We start from the raw sequence: 17273 nt of genomic DNA, 5'->3' as shown, positions 1-17273 counted from the left end.
ACTTCCTAATGTGCCCAATAGCCTTAAATGATTGCCTATGTGAGACTAGAATATTTTGAATCTCATATCAGCAGCAGCGTGCAATTCAGTCTTCCTTCAGTTGAATTATTTGGGAATTAAGTGCAACAAGTCACTTGTTGAGATGGGCTACTATAGAAAATGAATGAATGAATGAATGAATGAATGAATGAATGAATGAATGAATGAATGAATGAATGAAGTCCTAAAGTGTCTGAGGGCCGTAGTCATAAATTACTTTCAAGAATGCTTCCAAAGTTTTTGAGAAGAGAGTTTGTATTGCTTGATCTTGGCAAAGGCTGCAGCTCTTGACCAGAGAAAATGAAAGTTACAATTCCACTTTGGCCATAAAATTCCACCTTGATTCTTAGGCCCTGGGGCACAGGTACAAAACTATATTTTGGTAGCAAACCATTTGAAAACATGGTTAAGAAAAAATAGACAAATACAACATTTCCAAATGGTATGAATTTAAGACTTGTAGAAGAAGTTGGAATAAAGTTGATATGCAGATTGATACATTTTCTGAAATTGATACATTTGCCATTGATCCATTTACCTTTTACATTTTAAATTGCAATGTGTTCTTCTTTCCAAGTTCCAAGCATGTGCACCAACACACATACATACCATTGCTTGTTTTTTTTTCTCCCCCTCCCCCACGCAGACCATAGAGATTGCTTAAACAAGTGAGGGGGGAAAAAAGAAGAGAGAAAAAAACCCCCAAGTGATCTCTTTAGGCAATCTCTCCTGTGTCTGACTTATTTATTTCTTCCCTCCCCCCTCGCAGAGTAGAGAGGAAGGAATTACAAGAGATAAGCAGGCACACAATGGGGAATATGCTGGCTGTTTGCATAGCGCGCTTGGGGCTACTGGCGTCAGGGCACTGCTTTAGATCACAATGTATTCCCCATTGTGTGCCTGCTTACTCTCTTGTAATCCCTTCTTCTACAATCTCTCCACGCTGCAAGCGAGTGGGGGGCGGGTACAACAGGACAGTGCATACTGACTGTACTGATCACATGACTGAGGGACACTGCAAAGGTCATAAATGTGCCCCTTGGTTGCAAAATTATTTTTCAGCACCATCATAACTTCAAACGATCGCTGCACGAGGCAGTTGGTAAGCAAGGTCTACCTGTATTAATATATAGGGTGTTTTTTTCACCTGACCATGCCTGTTTATTTCCTAACCCCTCTCTTTGAATGTGGTCTTCAGCATTCTACCTAAGGCAGTCCAACTGAAATGGATTATTGGGGCAGTCAGATCACTACCCTTAAATCTCACAATGTTCCTGAAATATGCCCCTGGAAAAAAAAAAGTAAATGCCTCCAAGACACTTAGGAGATGAATGAACATATAAGACATTTACTAGTGTCTATTAAAAAGTATTATATAAATTATTATAAAGGCTGAATGGCATTTGCTGGTTTCCAGCAGATAAATGCATATATTTTACTAAGTACATTGAAAACGTGATTGTCAGAATCCTTTAAAGGCAGATAGTTTTAAAGACCAGGAAAGCTTACAAGATGGAGCAGTGGAAACCTATTGTGTTTGTATTTACTGTGTGGCAAATAAAATAAAATAAAATAAAATAAAATAAAATAAAATAAAATAAAATAAAATAAAATAAAATAAAATAAAATAAAATAAAATATAAAATATAAAATATAAAATAAAATAAAATAAAATAATAAAATAATAAAATAAAGCAGGGGGGAAGGGAGAGTGATTTGCACAAAAACTGCATAATGAATGCTTCCCTTCCTTCAGCTTGGTAAATGCATCTCTTCACTTTTGAGAATTGTGAATGATTAACATACCCCAAAGAAACAACAAAATATCTACTGCTAGTTACTGTTCTAGAGTTTTTACAAGAGCATTGCTTTGCATAAGTAAATAATAAAGCTTTCCTTTCTTGCTTTTTTCTTCTTCTTAAAGTCTGCCTTTAGCCATAAGTCTCTAATTGCACCAACCCTTAGGACACTTCAGAAAACACTCAGCGTCAGGAATGTATAGCACTTGCCTGAAAACCCATCAGGGACCATTCCACCGGCTGCAATTGCCATTTGTTTGCCTCTCCCTCCCATCCCCCTTTCTTTTCAATCTTGGCAAGTAGGCTATTAAAGTGTCAGCATTTTCTCTGGACTTCCACACTTCCACGTTACAAGGGAAGAGCAAGAGGCTGTTGAAGGTGCATTCATATTCGGGAAGACATAGTTGGCTTTCATCTTATTTAAGGGGATCAAAGAGAAGCAAAGAATTACCAGGATTAATTAGCTCAGCAAAGGAAAGTGTTTTGGTAAATAGTCAAAAGTGTATTAAAAACAATAACAACAGCCCAGCATTAAAAAATGGTGCATCTTCAAAAAATTTCAAGTGCTAATGTGTGAAATACTGCTAAAATGTTTTATAATGGAACATTGTTTCCCTTCAATTACATGACATAAACAATACTAGGAAGTGATGCAGGTATGCACTGTTGTGTAGGGAAGTTACACCTAATTGAAAAAAACAACCACAAAAGGCTTACGCACATTTGATGTACCAAAGGAAGAATTAGCTGGTAGGAAACAAGCTAACATTGTGATTTTAAAGATAAAATAAACAGAACATCTTACTTGTTCTCCTAGATTTAAATACTTGCTGAGCAGGGAGAACTTTTATAAAAAATATTGCTTTGCACATTTGCCATATAAAGCTATTTGGATTTTTTTTAAACCTATGTTGTGTTGACCTGCAAACAAATAGTAGTAGAGAACTATTCATTAAAGAATAAGAACACACTTAAGTTTCCATCTATTTTAATATCTTCTAAGAAGAAAAGTCATTCCTTTAAATGGATATGGAAAGACATCATATTTTATTGTAATAGATGGCAAACCACTTCCATATGGGACACACACAAGAGGTCACCAAGAGCCAAGTTTGATTTTAGGGATTTACATCCTAATTCTGAATTAAATCACAAGAAAGGAATCTAAATTATTTATGCATACCCTCCCCCAAGTCCAGATAGAATTATCTTAGTACAAGTCAAATAATTTTAATATATATGGAAATCAGTCAATTTTGTGTTTATTTATAATTTGCTCAGGCATAAGTTTTATCTTATATCTGGTTTTGACTAGGCAACGCTAGGTCTGTTCATCTGTCTTCACTTCTTCTAGGAGTAAGTACAAGAAGCAAAACACCTGTATGTTTGACAGTAGGTTTTATGGATAATTTTGCTGGAAAAATACAGTATACTTCCAGAGTTTTTAAAAAATTGAAATGGAATGGCAGGGTTTATTTTGCATAGGAACGATACCTTTTCAGAAAAGGACCAAATGTATACTAGTTTGGGTTAAACATAATAATACTTTTTGGTTTTGTAGGAATATACTGTTACAGTTGCATACAAATGCATTACCTATTGAGTAGAATATAACAATAATTCCTACAACAATCTTTGCTGTTTTCTTAAAAATGAATTCATACCATTGGTGGATCAATATGTAGTGAACGTTTTCAAATAGGGGTATATTACATATGCATGCTCACGTGCAGCCAAATGAAATGTAGCATCTCTGTAAAATTTGCATGGCCCCAGTAAACATTACATTCCAAAGTTTATGCATGTGTATTATGTCATGAGGGAACCAGTTTGGTTAAGGCACTAGGCTAGAAACCGGGAGACTGTGAGTTCTAGTCCCACCTTAGGCACAAAGCCAGCTGGGTGACCTTGGGCCAGTCACTTTCTCTCAGCCCTTAGAAGGAGGCAATGGCAAACCACTTCTGAAAAACCTTGCCAAGTAAACTGCAAGGACTTGTCCAGGCAGTCTCTGAGAATTGGGCACAATTGAATGGATTAAAAAAAAGTCATATTTTTAAACATAACTGTGTGGTTCTATAAAGCAGTTGGCTGCACATGCAGAAATTTGCTTCTGCATTAGTAACTAAACCCTTAATGGCTTATTAGTGGGATGCTCTGTCCGTTGATGCTTTTGTAGCATCCCCTTCCATCCATAATGTATCTCTGCCCTGCACACCATATTCCTGAATCCTATTTATAGGAGGGAGGAGTTGGAGACAGACATAATTGATCAGTTCAGTGAAGCCAAAGGAAAAAGATGTGCCGTTATTTCCCATAGACCTGGATTAGAGTTGTTGATTTTACTGTCAAAAATAGAAGACAGGGAAAGGATTACTGTTTTTCTCTTAAGTATTTGGAGGACTCCTAAAATGAACTAGATCCACTGAGTGGATTAACTCAGTGCCAATTGCATTTTCTTTATGGATCACAAAATTATGAAGTCTTATCAGTATGCAAATCAGATTTAACTCTCACTTAGTTCTCCTAATCCCAGTGGAGGGAGTATTCGAATGGATATGGACAAATCAGTTTAAAGTTAATAAAATGAAGAGGGCAGTTTGTTTTGATTTTGGGGTAGCAAAATCAACTGCTCAGAATGAAGATTTAATATCATTATTGTATGAGGTTGCATTTCTGATGTAGGATTGTAGATATAGATAGATAGATAGATAGATAGATAGATAGATAGATAGATAGATAGATAGATAGATAGATAGATACTGTAGCGAGAGAGCCAGTATGGTCTAGTGGTTAAGGCAATGGGCTAGAAACCAGGAGATTGAGAGTTCTAGTCCCGCCTTGGGCATGAAAGCCGGCTGGGTGACCTTGGGCCAGTCACTCTCTCTCAGCCCAACCAACCTCACAGGGTTGCTGTTGTGGGAAAAATAGGAGGAGGAAGGAGTATTAGGCATGTTCACTGCCTTGAGTTATTTATAAAAGTAATAAAGGTGGGATAGAAAATAAATAAATAGATATAGATATATAAATTTACCCTTTATTGAAGAAACCCAGGAGCAGTAGTGGCCAACAGTATTTTTTAACAACTTAAGCTGGTAAACCAGTTATAATTCTATCTGGAGTAATTAGAAGTTGGCCCAGTTAGCTGAGCACAAGCAACATCCAGTGAAAATGACAATAATGCACTCTATGGGGCTGCTGTTAATGATTATTCAGAAATTTTAGTTGGTGTCAAATGCAACCATCTGGATGTTGCTGGGAGGAACACAGTTGGTTTAGGTGATACCTGTGTTGTGCCAGCTGCACCATGTTTCCAAGCTATATTTAAAATACTGTTTAACCTTTAACTCTTTAACCAATGTGAGGGAAAGTTATTTGAAGGATCATCTCTGCTCGTAACATCATAACAATTAGTTCTTTAAGGTCGGCAACACAGATTGTCTCTGAAGCTAGCCAGGTTGGAGGACACAAAGGAATGGATCTTTCTGTTTCTTACCTCTGGAACATGCTAGAAAAAGAAAGTTGACAAGGCCCTAAAGACTCCCATTGCCATGGATTTTGCTTAAATCATGTTTCTATAGGACAGAATGTTCTCTTTTTAAAAAGAGTATTTAAAAAGCCAGCTATTTTTATTTTCACTGGTTTTGAGTATTTATTGTTTTCTGTTGTATTCTAAATTCTGACTTCGGAGGGTTTGTAACCTGAAACAAGGATTAAAATTATTTAAAATAAATATGATGCCTCGATTCTTGTGCTTGTGAATTTCATCAGGTTCCATTTTTTCCTCTGGTAAAAAAGTTATATTTAAACAACTATACAATTGTTCAAAGCTCTGAAAATTTTGGACACTGATTTCTTTTTCTGTGTTCAATAGCCATACCCCATATTCCCATGGAAATATTACTTTCAGTGTTCTTACTCCAGAACCAAATCGTAGGCCAGGATATAATGATTTCTACAATTCACCATCACTTCAAGAGTTTGTCAAAGTCTCAAAGGTGAAGATTCACCTATTTGGCCAGTATCATACTACCATGCCTTGGGTTAATTCTGGACATAGATACTATGGAATTGATGAAATTACAATCAGTGGGAGGTAAGTTGTACAGTGTTCTTATTAAAAATTGTGTCTTGGGATAAAAAAAATCACTATGGCATTATATAATTTGCATATAATTTGCATATATACACTCAAATGAGAATGTCGTATTGGGGCCTTTGTGTCCAAAACACAAACTTTGTGTTTTGGACACAAAGGCAAAACAAACAAAGATGCTTTGGAACAAGGGTGGATATGAATGGGGCCCCTATCTGCCCTGAAAGCAGCAACATCTTTTCCTGAGAGAGGGCACATGCCATCCTCAATTGCCACACAATCATAGAAAAATACATGTTTGCATAAGGAACTGCAGACAGCTCTGAAGCATCTTTTTTGCCTTCGGATTTGAAGCACTGTGTAGCCCTATATAATATGCTGCTCCAGTGCTGATTTCAAATCTAAAATGGCTTGTCTTGTGTCAATCTTTAACATCATTTCATTTGTCAATAATGTTTAAATTTTGGATTTGATAATTCATATGGAGAGGTATGTCTGACTGAAAGTGTAATGGAAGCTTTGATCTACCATATTTCCAATTTTTATTATGGCCTCTCATCTGTGGCAGTTGTAATGGGCTTAGTAATGAACTAAACTCTTTGTCTTGGCTAGTTTTTCTTCTTAAAAATGAAGCTTCTGTCAGCAAAAATGTTGTATTATCTATGACTGACAGCTTTATTGTATATGTTAAGTCCCAAGTCTTGTTGAAGGCATAATTACACCCTGTAAATAAAATGCAAATTAAGTAATGGCTGAGTCTCCAGTGAAAGATGTGCTATTTTTTATCACTGCAGAATTTATGTTTTAGAGGAAAATATAGTAACCCAGACATTTTTAGGGAGCAAAGTGTATCTGTTATTAATTGAATACAGTTTTGTTTTGTTTTGTTTTGTTTATTTTATTATGGTTTTACTGTAATATTTCTAAAATTATTTTAACTATTTGTATTTTGGAGAAGCTAGGATGCTATCTTTCAAGTACAGGCGGTCTTCACTTAACAACCACAATTGAGCCCAGATTTTCAGTGGTAAGTCGTAACGGTTGTTAAGTGAGCCAGACTTGTTGTTACCACCTTTTTTTACTGCAGTTTTTAAGCGAGTCATAGCAGTCATTAAGTGATTCACGGTCAGGGCTTGGAGTTTTCTTCGGCTGTTAAGCAAACAGATGCGGTCGTTAAGCAATCCAGGAGTTACTTTGCAGTATTGTGGGGGGCGGAATGCGATAGTCATAAATTTTCCATCAAAACATGACTATGGAAATGCTTCTGTGGCTATAGTAGTATTATTTGCAGTTAATATTACTGTTATTTTCAACTAATATTACTGGTTGATTATTAAAAACTTTTACTGTAAGGTCTTCGTTGGAATCTTTGTTCTATAGTACAGTACTAAACAGGTTTAAAGGTACAGTATTTATTTATTTATTTTATTTATCTAATTTATCCCTGCCCATCTCATCCCATCGGAGGCCTCTGGGCAGTTTACAACAAGCGATTAAAACCATTACAATAGTACAGAAAATAAAATACAGTAAAAATACTATTAATAGAAATAAAAAATAAAGAATAAAAAATCCAAGTGATGAAACATCTAAAACAGTCCAAGTGTGGGAGGAGTGGTCTATAACAACCATCCCCATGTAGCTCTATTTCCCTCTCCACCCCAAGCGAGGCGGCAGAACCAGGTCTTCAGACTCCGCCAAAAGGCCAGGAGCGATGGGGCCAATCTCACCTCCAGGGGCAGCATATTCCACAGGGCGGGAGCTACTGCAGAGAAGGCCCGCTTCCTGGACACCGCCAGATGAAATTCTTTTACGGACGGGGTCCGTAGCATGCCCTCTCTGCACGATCGGGTGGGACGGGTTGATGTAATGGGGAAGAGGTGGTCCCTCAGGTAACCTGGCCCCATGCCATGTAGGGCTTTAAAGGTGATAACCAACACCTTGAATTGGACCCGGAAGCAAACTGGTACCCAATGCAGCTTGAGCAGCAGTGGTGTTACATGTGCCCTTCTGGGGGCACCAAAAACAGCTCGCTCAGCTGCATTCTGGACCAGCTGAAGCTTCCGGATACTTTTCAAGGGTAGCCCCATGTAGAGCGCATTGCAATAGTCTATCTGAGAGATAACAAGGGCATGAGTGACTGTTCAAAGGGCCTCCTGGTCCAGGAAGGGGCATAACTGGTGCACAGCACATAGCTGCACAAAGGCTCTCCTGGCCACGGCTGCCACCTGCTCTTTGAGCAGGAGCCGTGAGTCCAGGAGGACCCCCAAGTAATGCACCAGGTCTGTCTGGGGCAGTGCAACCCCACCCAGAACCAGAGATGTTAATGTCCCGGATACAGAAGAATCATTAACCCACAGCCACTCGGTCTTACCAGGGTTCAGTTGAAGCCTGTTGTTCCCCATCCAGGCCCACACAGCCCCCAGATACTCGGAGAGGGTGGTCACAGCATCACTTACTTCTCCTGGGATGGAGATATACAATTGAGTATCATCAGCATATTGATGATACCTCATCCCATGGTGATGGATGATCTCACCCAGAGGTTTCATGTAGATGTTAAAAAGGAGAGGGGAGAGTACTGATCCCTGTGGCACCCCACAAAGAAGGGGCCATGGGGCTGATCTCTCCTCCCCTATCAACACCGACTAGGATTGGCCCTGGAGGAAGGAGGTGAACCAGTGTAAGTCTATGCTGCCCACCCCCAACTCCCTGAGCCACCCCAAAAGAATACCATGGTTGATGGTATCGAAAGCCGCTGAGAGTTCAAGGAGAGCGAGGATGGATGCACTACCTCCATCCTGCTCCCGCCGGAGATCATCCATAAGTGTGACCAATGCCGTTTCCATCCCATAACCAGGCCTGAAACCTGACTGAAAGGGGTCTAGATAATCCGTTTCCTCCAGGACCCTCTGGAGCTGCAAAGCCACCACTTTCTCAACCACCTTCCCCAGAAAGGGGAGGTGGGAGACTGGACGAAAATTGTCCAGGACAGTAGGGTCCAGCGATAGCTTCTTGAGGAGGGGGTGTACCAACACCTCTTTAAAGGCCGCTGGAAACACCCCCTCTCCCAAGGATGTATTAACCATTGCATGGACCCAACCACATGTGACCTCTCGGCCTGCTTTTACTAGCCAGGAGGGACATGGGTCTAGATGGCATGTGGTGGCATTTACTGTCTGTAGGATCCTGTCCACTTCCTCAGGTCCAATAGGATCAAACTGCTCCCAGATAACTGGGTAAGCCTGTTCCCCTGGTATCTCTCCAGACCACGCCTCACGCCTGGAGTCCAACTTGGAGCGGATCTGAGCGATTTTGTCCTGCAGATTCCTCTGCACGGCCCTGTAGATGGGTCGCTGAACCCACCTTCCCCAAAAGGGATTGAGTGATCTTAAACAGGGCCGTCAGGTGGCATTCTGCAGACGCAATAGTAAAGGTAAAGGTAAAGGTTTCCCTTGACGTAAAGTCCAGTCGTGTCCGACTCTAGGGGGCGGTGCTCATCTCCGTTTCAAAGCCTTGGAGCCGGCGTTGTCCATAGGACACTTCCGGGTCATGTGCCAGCATGACTCACGGAACGCCGTTACCTTCCCGCCGAAGCGGTACCAATTAATCTACTCACATTTGCATGTTTTCGAACTGCTTGGTGTGCAGAAGCTGGGACGAGCAACGGGAGCTCACCCCGCCGCGCGGTTTCGAACCGCTGACCTTCCGATCGACAGCTCAGCGGTTTAACCCGCAGCGCCACCGCGTCCCGCCGCAGACGCAATAAGAGCGGAGAAATATTGACGTTTCCCCGCTTTTATCGCCACAAGGTAGGCCTTAATGGCAGCTTTTACCTGTGTTTGGTCGAATTCAGTCTTTGTCTTCCTCCAGCGGCACTCTAGGCGTCTCTTAACCCTCTTCAGCACCCTCAACTCCTCCGTAAACCACAGGGAGTGCCGGGTTCGATGAGACAAGAGAGGGCGCACAGGCGCAATCCTGTCCAAGGCTCCAGCCGCCTCCCTATTCTAGGCTGCAGCTGGACTGTGCAGCAGATCACCAGGTATAACCCCCAGCTCCCTCTGAAACCCTACCAGGTCCATCAGTTGCTGGGGCTGGACCAATCAAATGGGCCCTACCTCCCTGCGGAGGGGGGTGGCATAAGCGAATCTCAGGGTCACCAGGGTATGGTCTGACCATGATGATGGGGACAGACCTATCTCCCCCCTCAGATCACATTGCCACTGCTCTGACAAAAAAACCAAGTCTGGGGTGTGACCACTGTCTCGAGTTGGGTCCTGAATTATCTGGGACAGGCCCATGGCTGCCATGGTAGCCATGAACTCCCGAGCTGCCTCTGAGGCACGACCCAGGGATGGCAGGTTGAAGTCTCCCAGAACCATAAGCCTGGGGAACTCTACCACCAGCCCCAAGACGGCCTCAAGCAGCTCAGGCAGGGAGGTTGCCACAGAGCAGGGAGGTTGGTACAGCAGCAACACTCCCAACTGTTCTCGGGAACCCAACTTGAAGAACAGGATCTCACAACCAGCCACTTGTGGAGCAGGGCCCCTGAAGGCCACAAGAGACTCTCGGATGACAACAGCCACCCCTCGTCCCCTGCCCTGGGATTTCGGCTGGTGTCATACCATAAACCCAGCTGGGCACATTTCCGAAAGGGGCAACCTCCTTTAGATTTAAAGTATTTAAAGTATTTAAAGGTACAGTATTTAATGGTACAGTACTGTACCTTTAAACCTGTTTAGTACTGTGCTGTAGAACTGTAGTACTTATGCTTGCCTTTAATTTTTTCCCAGTTTTTGTTTAACTTAAGCAGAGATTTGTATGGTGCCATGCATCTTCCATCCTCTGTCTGATTTTTAATTATATTTAACAACAGTGAATGCTGGTTTACTCTTTTTAAAACAGTTGTTTTATAAAAATCACCGTATACTGTAACTTTTTTTACTGCTGTAAACTCTGCAGCTTTTATTACTGTACAGTACTGTACAGTACTGTATATAAATCTAATTTTTATAAAACAACTGTTTTAAAAACAGTAAACCAGAGGATGGAACGTGCATGGCACCATACAAATTTCTACTTAAGTTAAACAAAACCTGGGAAAGAATTAAAGGCAAGCATACAGTTGTTGTTGTTTATTCGTTTAGTCGCTTCCGACTCTTCGTGACTTCATGGACCAGCCCACGCCAGAGCTTCCTGTCGGTCGTCAACATCCCCAGCTCCCCCAGGGACGAGTCCGTCACCTCTAGAATATCATCCATCCATCTTGCCCTTGGTCGGCCCCTCTTCCTTTTGCCTTCCACTCTCCCTAGCATCAGCATCTTCTCCAGGGTGTCCTGTCTTCTCATTATGTGGCCAAAGTATTTCAGTTTTGCCTTTAATATCATTCCCTCAAGTGAGCAGTCTGGCTTTATTTCCTGGAGGATGGACTGGTTGGATCTTCTTGCAGTCCAAGGCACTCTCAGAATTTTCCTCCAACACCACAGTTCAAAAGCATCGATCTTCCTTCGCTCAGCCTTCCTTATGGTCCAGCTCTCGCAGCCATATGTTACTACAGGGAACACCATTGCTTTAACTATGCGGGCCTTTGTTGTCAGTGTGATGTCTCTGCTCTTAACTATTTTATCGAGATTTGTCATTGCTCTTCTCCCAAGGATTAAGCGTCTTCTGATTTCCTGACTGCAGTCAGCATCTGCAGTAATCTTTGCACCTAGGAATACAAAGTCTTTCACTGCTTCTACATTTTCTCCCTCTATTTGCCAGTTATCAATCAAGCTGGTTGCCATAATCTTGGTTTTTTTGAGGTTTAGCTGCAAGCCAGCTTTTGCACTTTCTTCTTTCACCTTCATCATAAGGCTCCTCAGTTCCTCTTCACTTTCAGCCATCAAAGTGGTATCATCTGCATATCTGAGATTGTTAATGTTTCTTCCAGAGATTTTAACTCCAGCCTTGGATTCCTCAAGACCAGCTTGTCGCATGATGTGTTCTGCATACAAGTTGAATAGGTAGGGTGAGAGTATACAGCCCTGCCGTACTCCTTTCCCAATCTTAAACCAGTCCGTTGTTCCGTGGTCTGTTCTTACTGTTGCTACTTGGTCGTTATACAGATTCTTCAGGAGGCATACAAGATGACTTGGTATCCCCATACCACTAAGAACTTGCCACAATTTGTTATGGTCCACACAGTCAAAGGCTTTAGAATAGTCAATAAAACAGAAATAGATGTTTTTCTGAAACTCCCTGGCTTTTTCCATTATCCAGCGGATATTGGCAATTTGGTCTCTAGTTCCTCTGCCTTTTCTAAACCCAGCCTGTACATCTGGCAATTCTCGCTCCATGAACTGCTGAAGTCTACCTTGCAGGATCTTGAGCATTACCTTACTGGCATGTGAAATGAGTGCCACTGTTCGATAGTTTGAACATTCTTTAGTGTTTCCCTTTTTTCGTATGGGGATATAAGTTGATTTTTTCCAGTCTGATGGCCATTCTTGTGTTTTCCAAATTTGCTGGCATATAGCATGCATTACCTTGACAGCATCATCTTGCAAGATTTTGAACAGTTCAGCTGGGATGCCGTCTTCTCCTGCTGCCTTGTTATTAGCAATGCTTCTTAAGGCCCACTCAACCTCACTCTTCAGGATGTCTGGCTCTAGCTCACTGACCACACCGTCAAAGCTATCCCCGATATTGTTATCCTTCCTATACAGGTCTTCTGTATATTCTTGCCACCTTTTCTTGATCTCTTCTGCTTCTGTTAGGTCCTTGCCATCTTTGTTTTTGATCATACCCATTTTTGCCTGGAATTTACCTCCAATGTTTCTAATTTTCTGGAAGAGGTCTCTTGTCCTTCCTATTCTATTGTCTTCTTCCACTTCCGCGCATTGCTTGTTTAAAAATAATTCCTTATCTCTTCTGGCTAACCTCTGGAATTTTGCATTTAATTGGGCATATCTCCCCCTATCGCTGTTGCCTTTTGCTTTCCTTCTTTCTTGGGCTACTTCTAGTGTCTCAGCAGACAGCCATTTTGCCTTCTTGGTTTTCTCTTTCTTTGGGATGTATTTTGTTGCCGCCTCCTGAACAATGCTGCCAACTTCTGTCCAGAGTTCTTCCGGGACCCTATCTACTAAGTCCAGTCCCTTAAATCTATTCTTCACCTCCACTGCATATTCCTGAGGAATATTCGTGAGCTCATATCTAGCTGATCTGTGGGTCTTCCCTAATCTCTTTAGTCTGATCCTAAATTGTGCAAGAAGAAGTTCATGGTCTGAACTACAGTCAGCTCCAGGCCTAGTTTTTACCGACTGTACAGATGTCCGCCACCTTTGGCTGCAAAGGATGTAATCAATCTGATTTCGGTGTTGTCCATCTGGTGAAGTCCATGTGTAAAGCCGTCTCTTAGGTTGTTGGAAGAGAGTGTTTGTTATGCAGAGTGAATTGTCTTGGCAAAATTCTATCAGCCTATGTCCTGCTTCGTTTTGTTCTCCCAGGCCATGCTTACCTGTAATTCCAGGTGTCATTTGACTGCCCACCTTAGCATTCCAGTCTCCTGTGATGAAAATAACATCTCTTTTAGGCGTGTTGTCCAGTAGGTGCTGCAGATCCTCATAGAACTGCTCTACTTCAGCTTCTTCAGCATTTGTGGTTGGGGCGTATATTTGGATCACTGTGATGTTAGATGGCTTGCCCTGAATTCGAATTGAGATCATTCTGTCGTTTTTGGGGTTGTATCCAAGCACTGCTTTAGCCACTTTACTATTAATTATGAAGGCTACTCCATTTCTTCTGTGGTCCTCTTGTCCACAGTAGTAGATCTGGTGGTCATTTGATGTGAAGTGGCCCATTCCAGTCCATTTCAGTTCACTGACGCCCAGAATGTCTATCTTTAATCTTGACATCTCACCAATAACTACATCCAATTTGCCCTGGCTCATAGATCTTACATTCCAGGTTCCAATGGTGTGTTGATCCTTAGAACATCGGATTCGCCGTTCACCACCAGCACCGTCGGCCGCTAACCGTCCTTTCGGCTTTGAGCTAGCTGCGTCATCACGACTGGGGCTAGTTGAGCTCATCCTCTGTTCCTCCCCAGTAGCATTTTGACCATCTTCCGACCTGGGGGTCTCATCTTCCGATGGTATACCGACATATCTCTGGTTGTACTGATCCATTTAGTTTTCACGGCAAGAATACTGGGGTGGGTTGCCATTACCTTCCCCAGGGATCGCATTTAGTCTGACCTCTCTGTCATGACCTTCCCGTCTTGGGTGGCCCTTCACGGTTTAGCCCATGGCAAGGCACACACAGGGGTCCCCCTGCCGGCTGCTAAATCACAGGAAGTAGTGTGACCATGTGATGGGGCCTGCTGCCTCAGAAATCCAGCCTCCTAAGCCTGGAGGACTCCTTGGTTCCGAAGGGTGGACATGTGACCCAAAATGGCCACGGCTTCCAGGATGGCCAAATCTCGGTCGCTTGATCACGGACCCCTTGTGAGGGTTGTAATTTCGGGCCCCAGTCGGAGATCTACTTTTGGGGTACCATTGTAACTTCAAATAGCATTTAAGCAGCTGGTCAGTAAGTGAAGACTACCTGTAAGTGAATTAAATAAATATATTTTTTGTCCTCACTCCTATAAATGAAATGGTTTGTGTATGTGCATGTTTTAAATGACATTTTGGGGTTACTGAACAACAGAGGAATAATACTGTAGTCTCAACAAACGATCCACATAATGAGTTATTCTTAAACCCCACTGAAATCAAACTGAAAGATGCAGCTAAATATAAATTAATTTCTATAACTTAAGCATGACCAACTTTATTAGGACTGTACCTAAATAAACAGAAACAGTGGAAGAGAGGCCTAGGTATAGTTAGCAAGTATACAGTCATCATTGACCTTTCCAGTAGCTTTTCCCATTCACTCAAAATGGATGGCATGTACCACTATATATGTCAAGACAGCGATGCAGATGGAAACATCTCAGCAGTAACCTCACTGTAGTTTGTTCCACATTAGCCAGGCTTGCATTATCTATTTATCTTGAAACCTACATAGTTTAATCTATTTTAAGGATTTTTCAGTATGTGATTAAGGCCTATAATTACCCTTAGCTGTCAGGTTTTTCTTACTACGATTTGTTCCTTAAGATATCTCTATGTATGGTATTTTAGAGTAAATAGTATCTTGTGAAGACTATGTCTTAAATTAATAAGTAAATACATTTTATTGCCATTTGTGCTATTAGTAGAGTTACATCCATATATCATTATTATATGTATGCCTTATTTGGAATTTGGCACCTATGGGAAATACAGAGCAACAACAACAACAACAACAACTTCTTGTTCCTTGAACATGTAGTTTGAAGAGGGAAAGTTTTATAAAAAAATATTGGAAAAATAAAGCAAATAGTGTGTTTAAGAAGTTGTGGAATTACAGATGGAAGGGTTAAAGTTGAAAATACAGGTGTTAACTCTAATTAATAATTAGGGTCCTGCATCTACACAGTATGTAATGAAAGTACATAATGTGCATTTGATTACTTAATAATTGGTCTGCAAGATGTCCTGTCAATTTAGTCCCTTTGAAAGCAGCCCATATTTGACATTTACAAATGCTGAATCAAGAGAGACACAGAACAGTTCCTATACTTAATCGAGCCTTTTCTGAGGTGGTTATCTTTAACAGAAGCAGAAAGTTATATTCATGACAATGTAAAAAAAAAAAAAATAACTGGAAGGTGCCCTTTCAAATTGTACATCAGCCTTATCCAACATGCTGTCCTCCAGGTACATTGGAACTGCAAGTTCTGGAATTCCTAGTCAGCTTTGCTTTTTTCCCTCAAAAACCTTATTGTTTTACAGATGTAATTGCTTTGGCCATGCTGATAATTGTGACACAAGTCAGAGTCCATACAAATGTCTCTGCTCCAAGGAAAGCTACACAGAAGGCAATAATGTAAGTTCTATTTCAATATGTGCTTCACCTCAAATTCCAGTTTTCAAAATCTTGTGAGGTAGAAAATTAATGGCGCTTATTGGATTTTAATTCCCTTTGGCTTCTTGCCGTATCTGGCAACTTCAAGTAATTCCATTAATCCATAGAGTTCCACAACCAGCAGGAAGCTTTCCAGATGCTGATGACAAAGTTGGAATGATAGAAAGTGTCATTTCGGTATTGGAGCTGATGTGGTTCAGAGGAAACCTAGAATATATTTTTAAGAAAATGTGTCTGAATATACAACTTCAGACATGAAATCTGAACTCAACTCTTTTCCCATTCAGCACTGAGAGTAGGAATTTAAGGTGTTTGGGGTAGTAAAGACACAATTGCTTAACCAAATATTACTGTAACTGAAGAGAAATGAAGCATTTGTTCAAGAAGTATTCAGAACCATTAACCAAAAGCAAATATTTATAGCATGGAAAGGATAGGGAGTATTTTGAAGGGTGAGAATTGTATGAAGATGAATGATAATTGGATGTGAGTAACAAACATTAGCTTTTTGTCTCTATTAGGATATATTAGAATCTTGGTCTGTATTAGGGTCTCTGTTAGAGATAGCAACAATTGCATAGGTAGTAATTCAAAGTCGCTGTACGCTTATCTCTTTTGTGCACTAGTTAGTTCCAGCATAAACTGCCCAAAGGATATCCACAGTTCATCAGATTGCTTTCTGAATGAGAAAAGCAGAACCTTACTAGGGAGAGCAGCTAAGGATGTGTCTTATTGTTTTCCTCTTCTAAAGAGGGTGTATGCTAAGATTCATATAGATTAGTGCAGGAGGGAGTAAGCACAAGTATCCCCTCAAAGCAACACAGTCATTTAGTGTGGCTCATCAACCTTCATCCATTCATACCTTCCTGCCATGTGGGGTTCTTGCCCCTGCAGTGCTTGAGTGAATATAATTTTCTATGGGAGGGACAGGTCACAAGACTACTCCTGCCTTGGGATTATTATCTGACAAAGCCAGAGTGGGCAACCCACCACTTAAATCTTAGTAGCATTGCAATAAAAACTCTACCAAGATACAAAGTGTCTTGTCTACCCCAGTTTATTATGGTCAATCTGTACTGGAATCTTAATATCTGGAGCTCATGGGCATCTCCAGCTCATATATTTCAAAGGGGGTAAGGTTCCTCTCCCTTGTTCACAACCCTTGTTCATGCAAGACCCAATACTCACTCATGTATCACATGCAGTACTTACAGCAGCAAGACACAGTTCCTAATAATAATTACTTTTCATTTATTTGCATCTATAAGTTTATATATAGGAATAATTTATATAGGAACAAACACCCTAAATAATCACTGCCCAATTGCTCTTAATTCAGAATGATC

At 41.1% G+C, this 17273-nt stretch overlaps 1 protein-coding gene across 1 annotated transcript in view; it reads left to right on the top strand.

The window, feature by feature from the left end:
* Positions 1 to 17273, top strand: part of USH2A (usherin) — a 513845-nt gene that overhangs the window by 47656 nt on the left and 448916 nt on the right. Inside the window, exons 7-8 of the mRNA XM_063288775.1 lie at positions 5710 to 5931; positions 15795 to 15888. Of these exons, the coding sequence (XP_063144845.1) occupies positions 5710 to 5931; positions 15795 to 15888 (316 nt within the window). The remainder of the gene's footprint in view (positions 1 to 5709; positions 5932 to 15794; positions 15889 to 17273) is intronic.

Source organism: Candoia aspera, chromosome 1, assembly GCF_035149785.1.
Source record: "Candoia aspera isolate rCanAsp1 chromosome 1, rCanAsp1.hap2, whole genome shotgun sequence".
Classification (NCBI taxonomy): domain Eukaryota; kingdom Metazoa; phylum Chordata; class Lepidosauria; order Squamata; family Boidae; genus Candoia; species Candoia aspera.
Note: the sequence above shows the minus strand (reverse complement) of the source record. Positions and strands in the feature narration are given on the sequence as shown.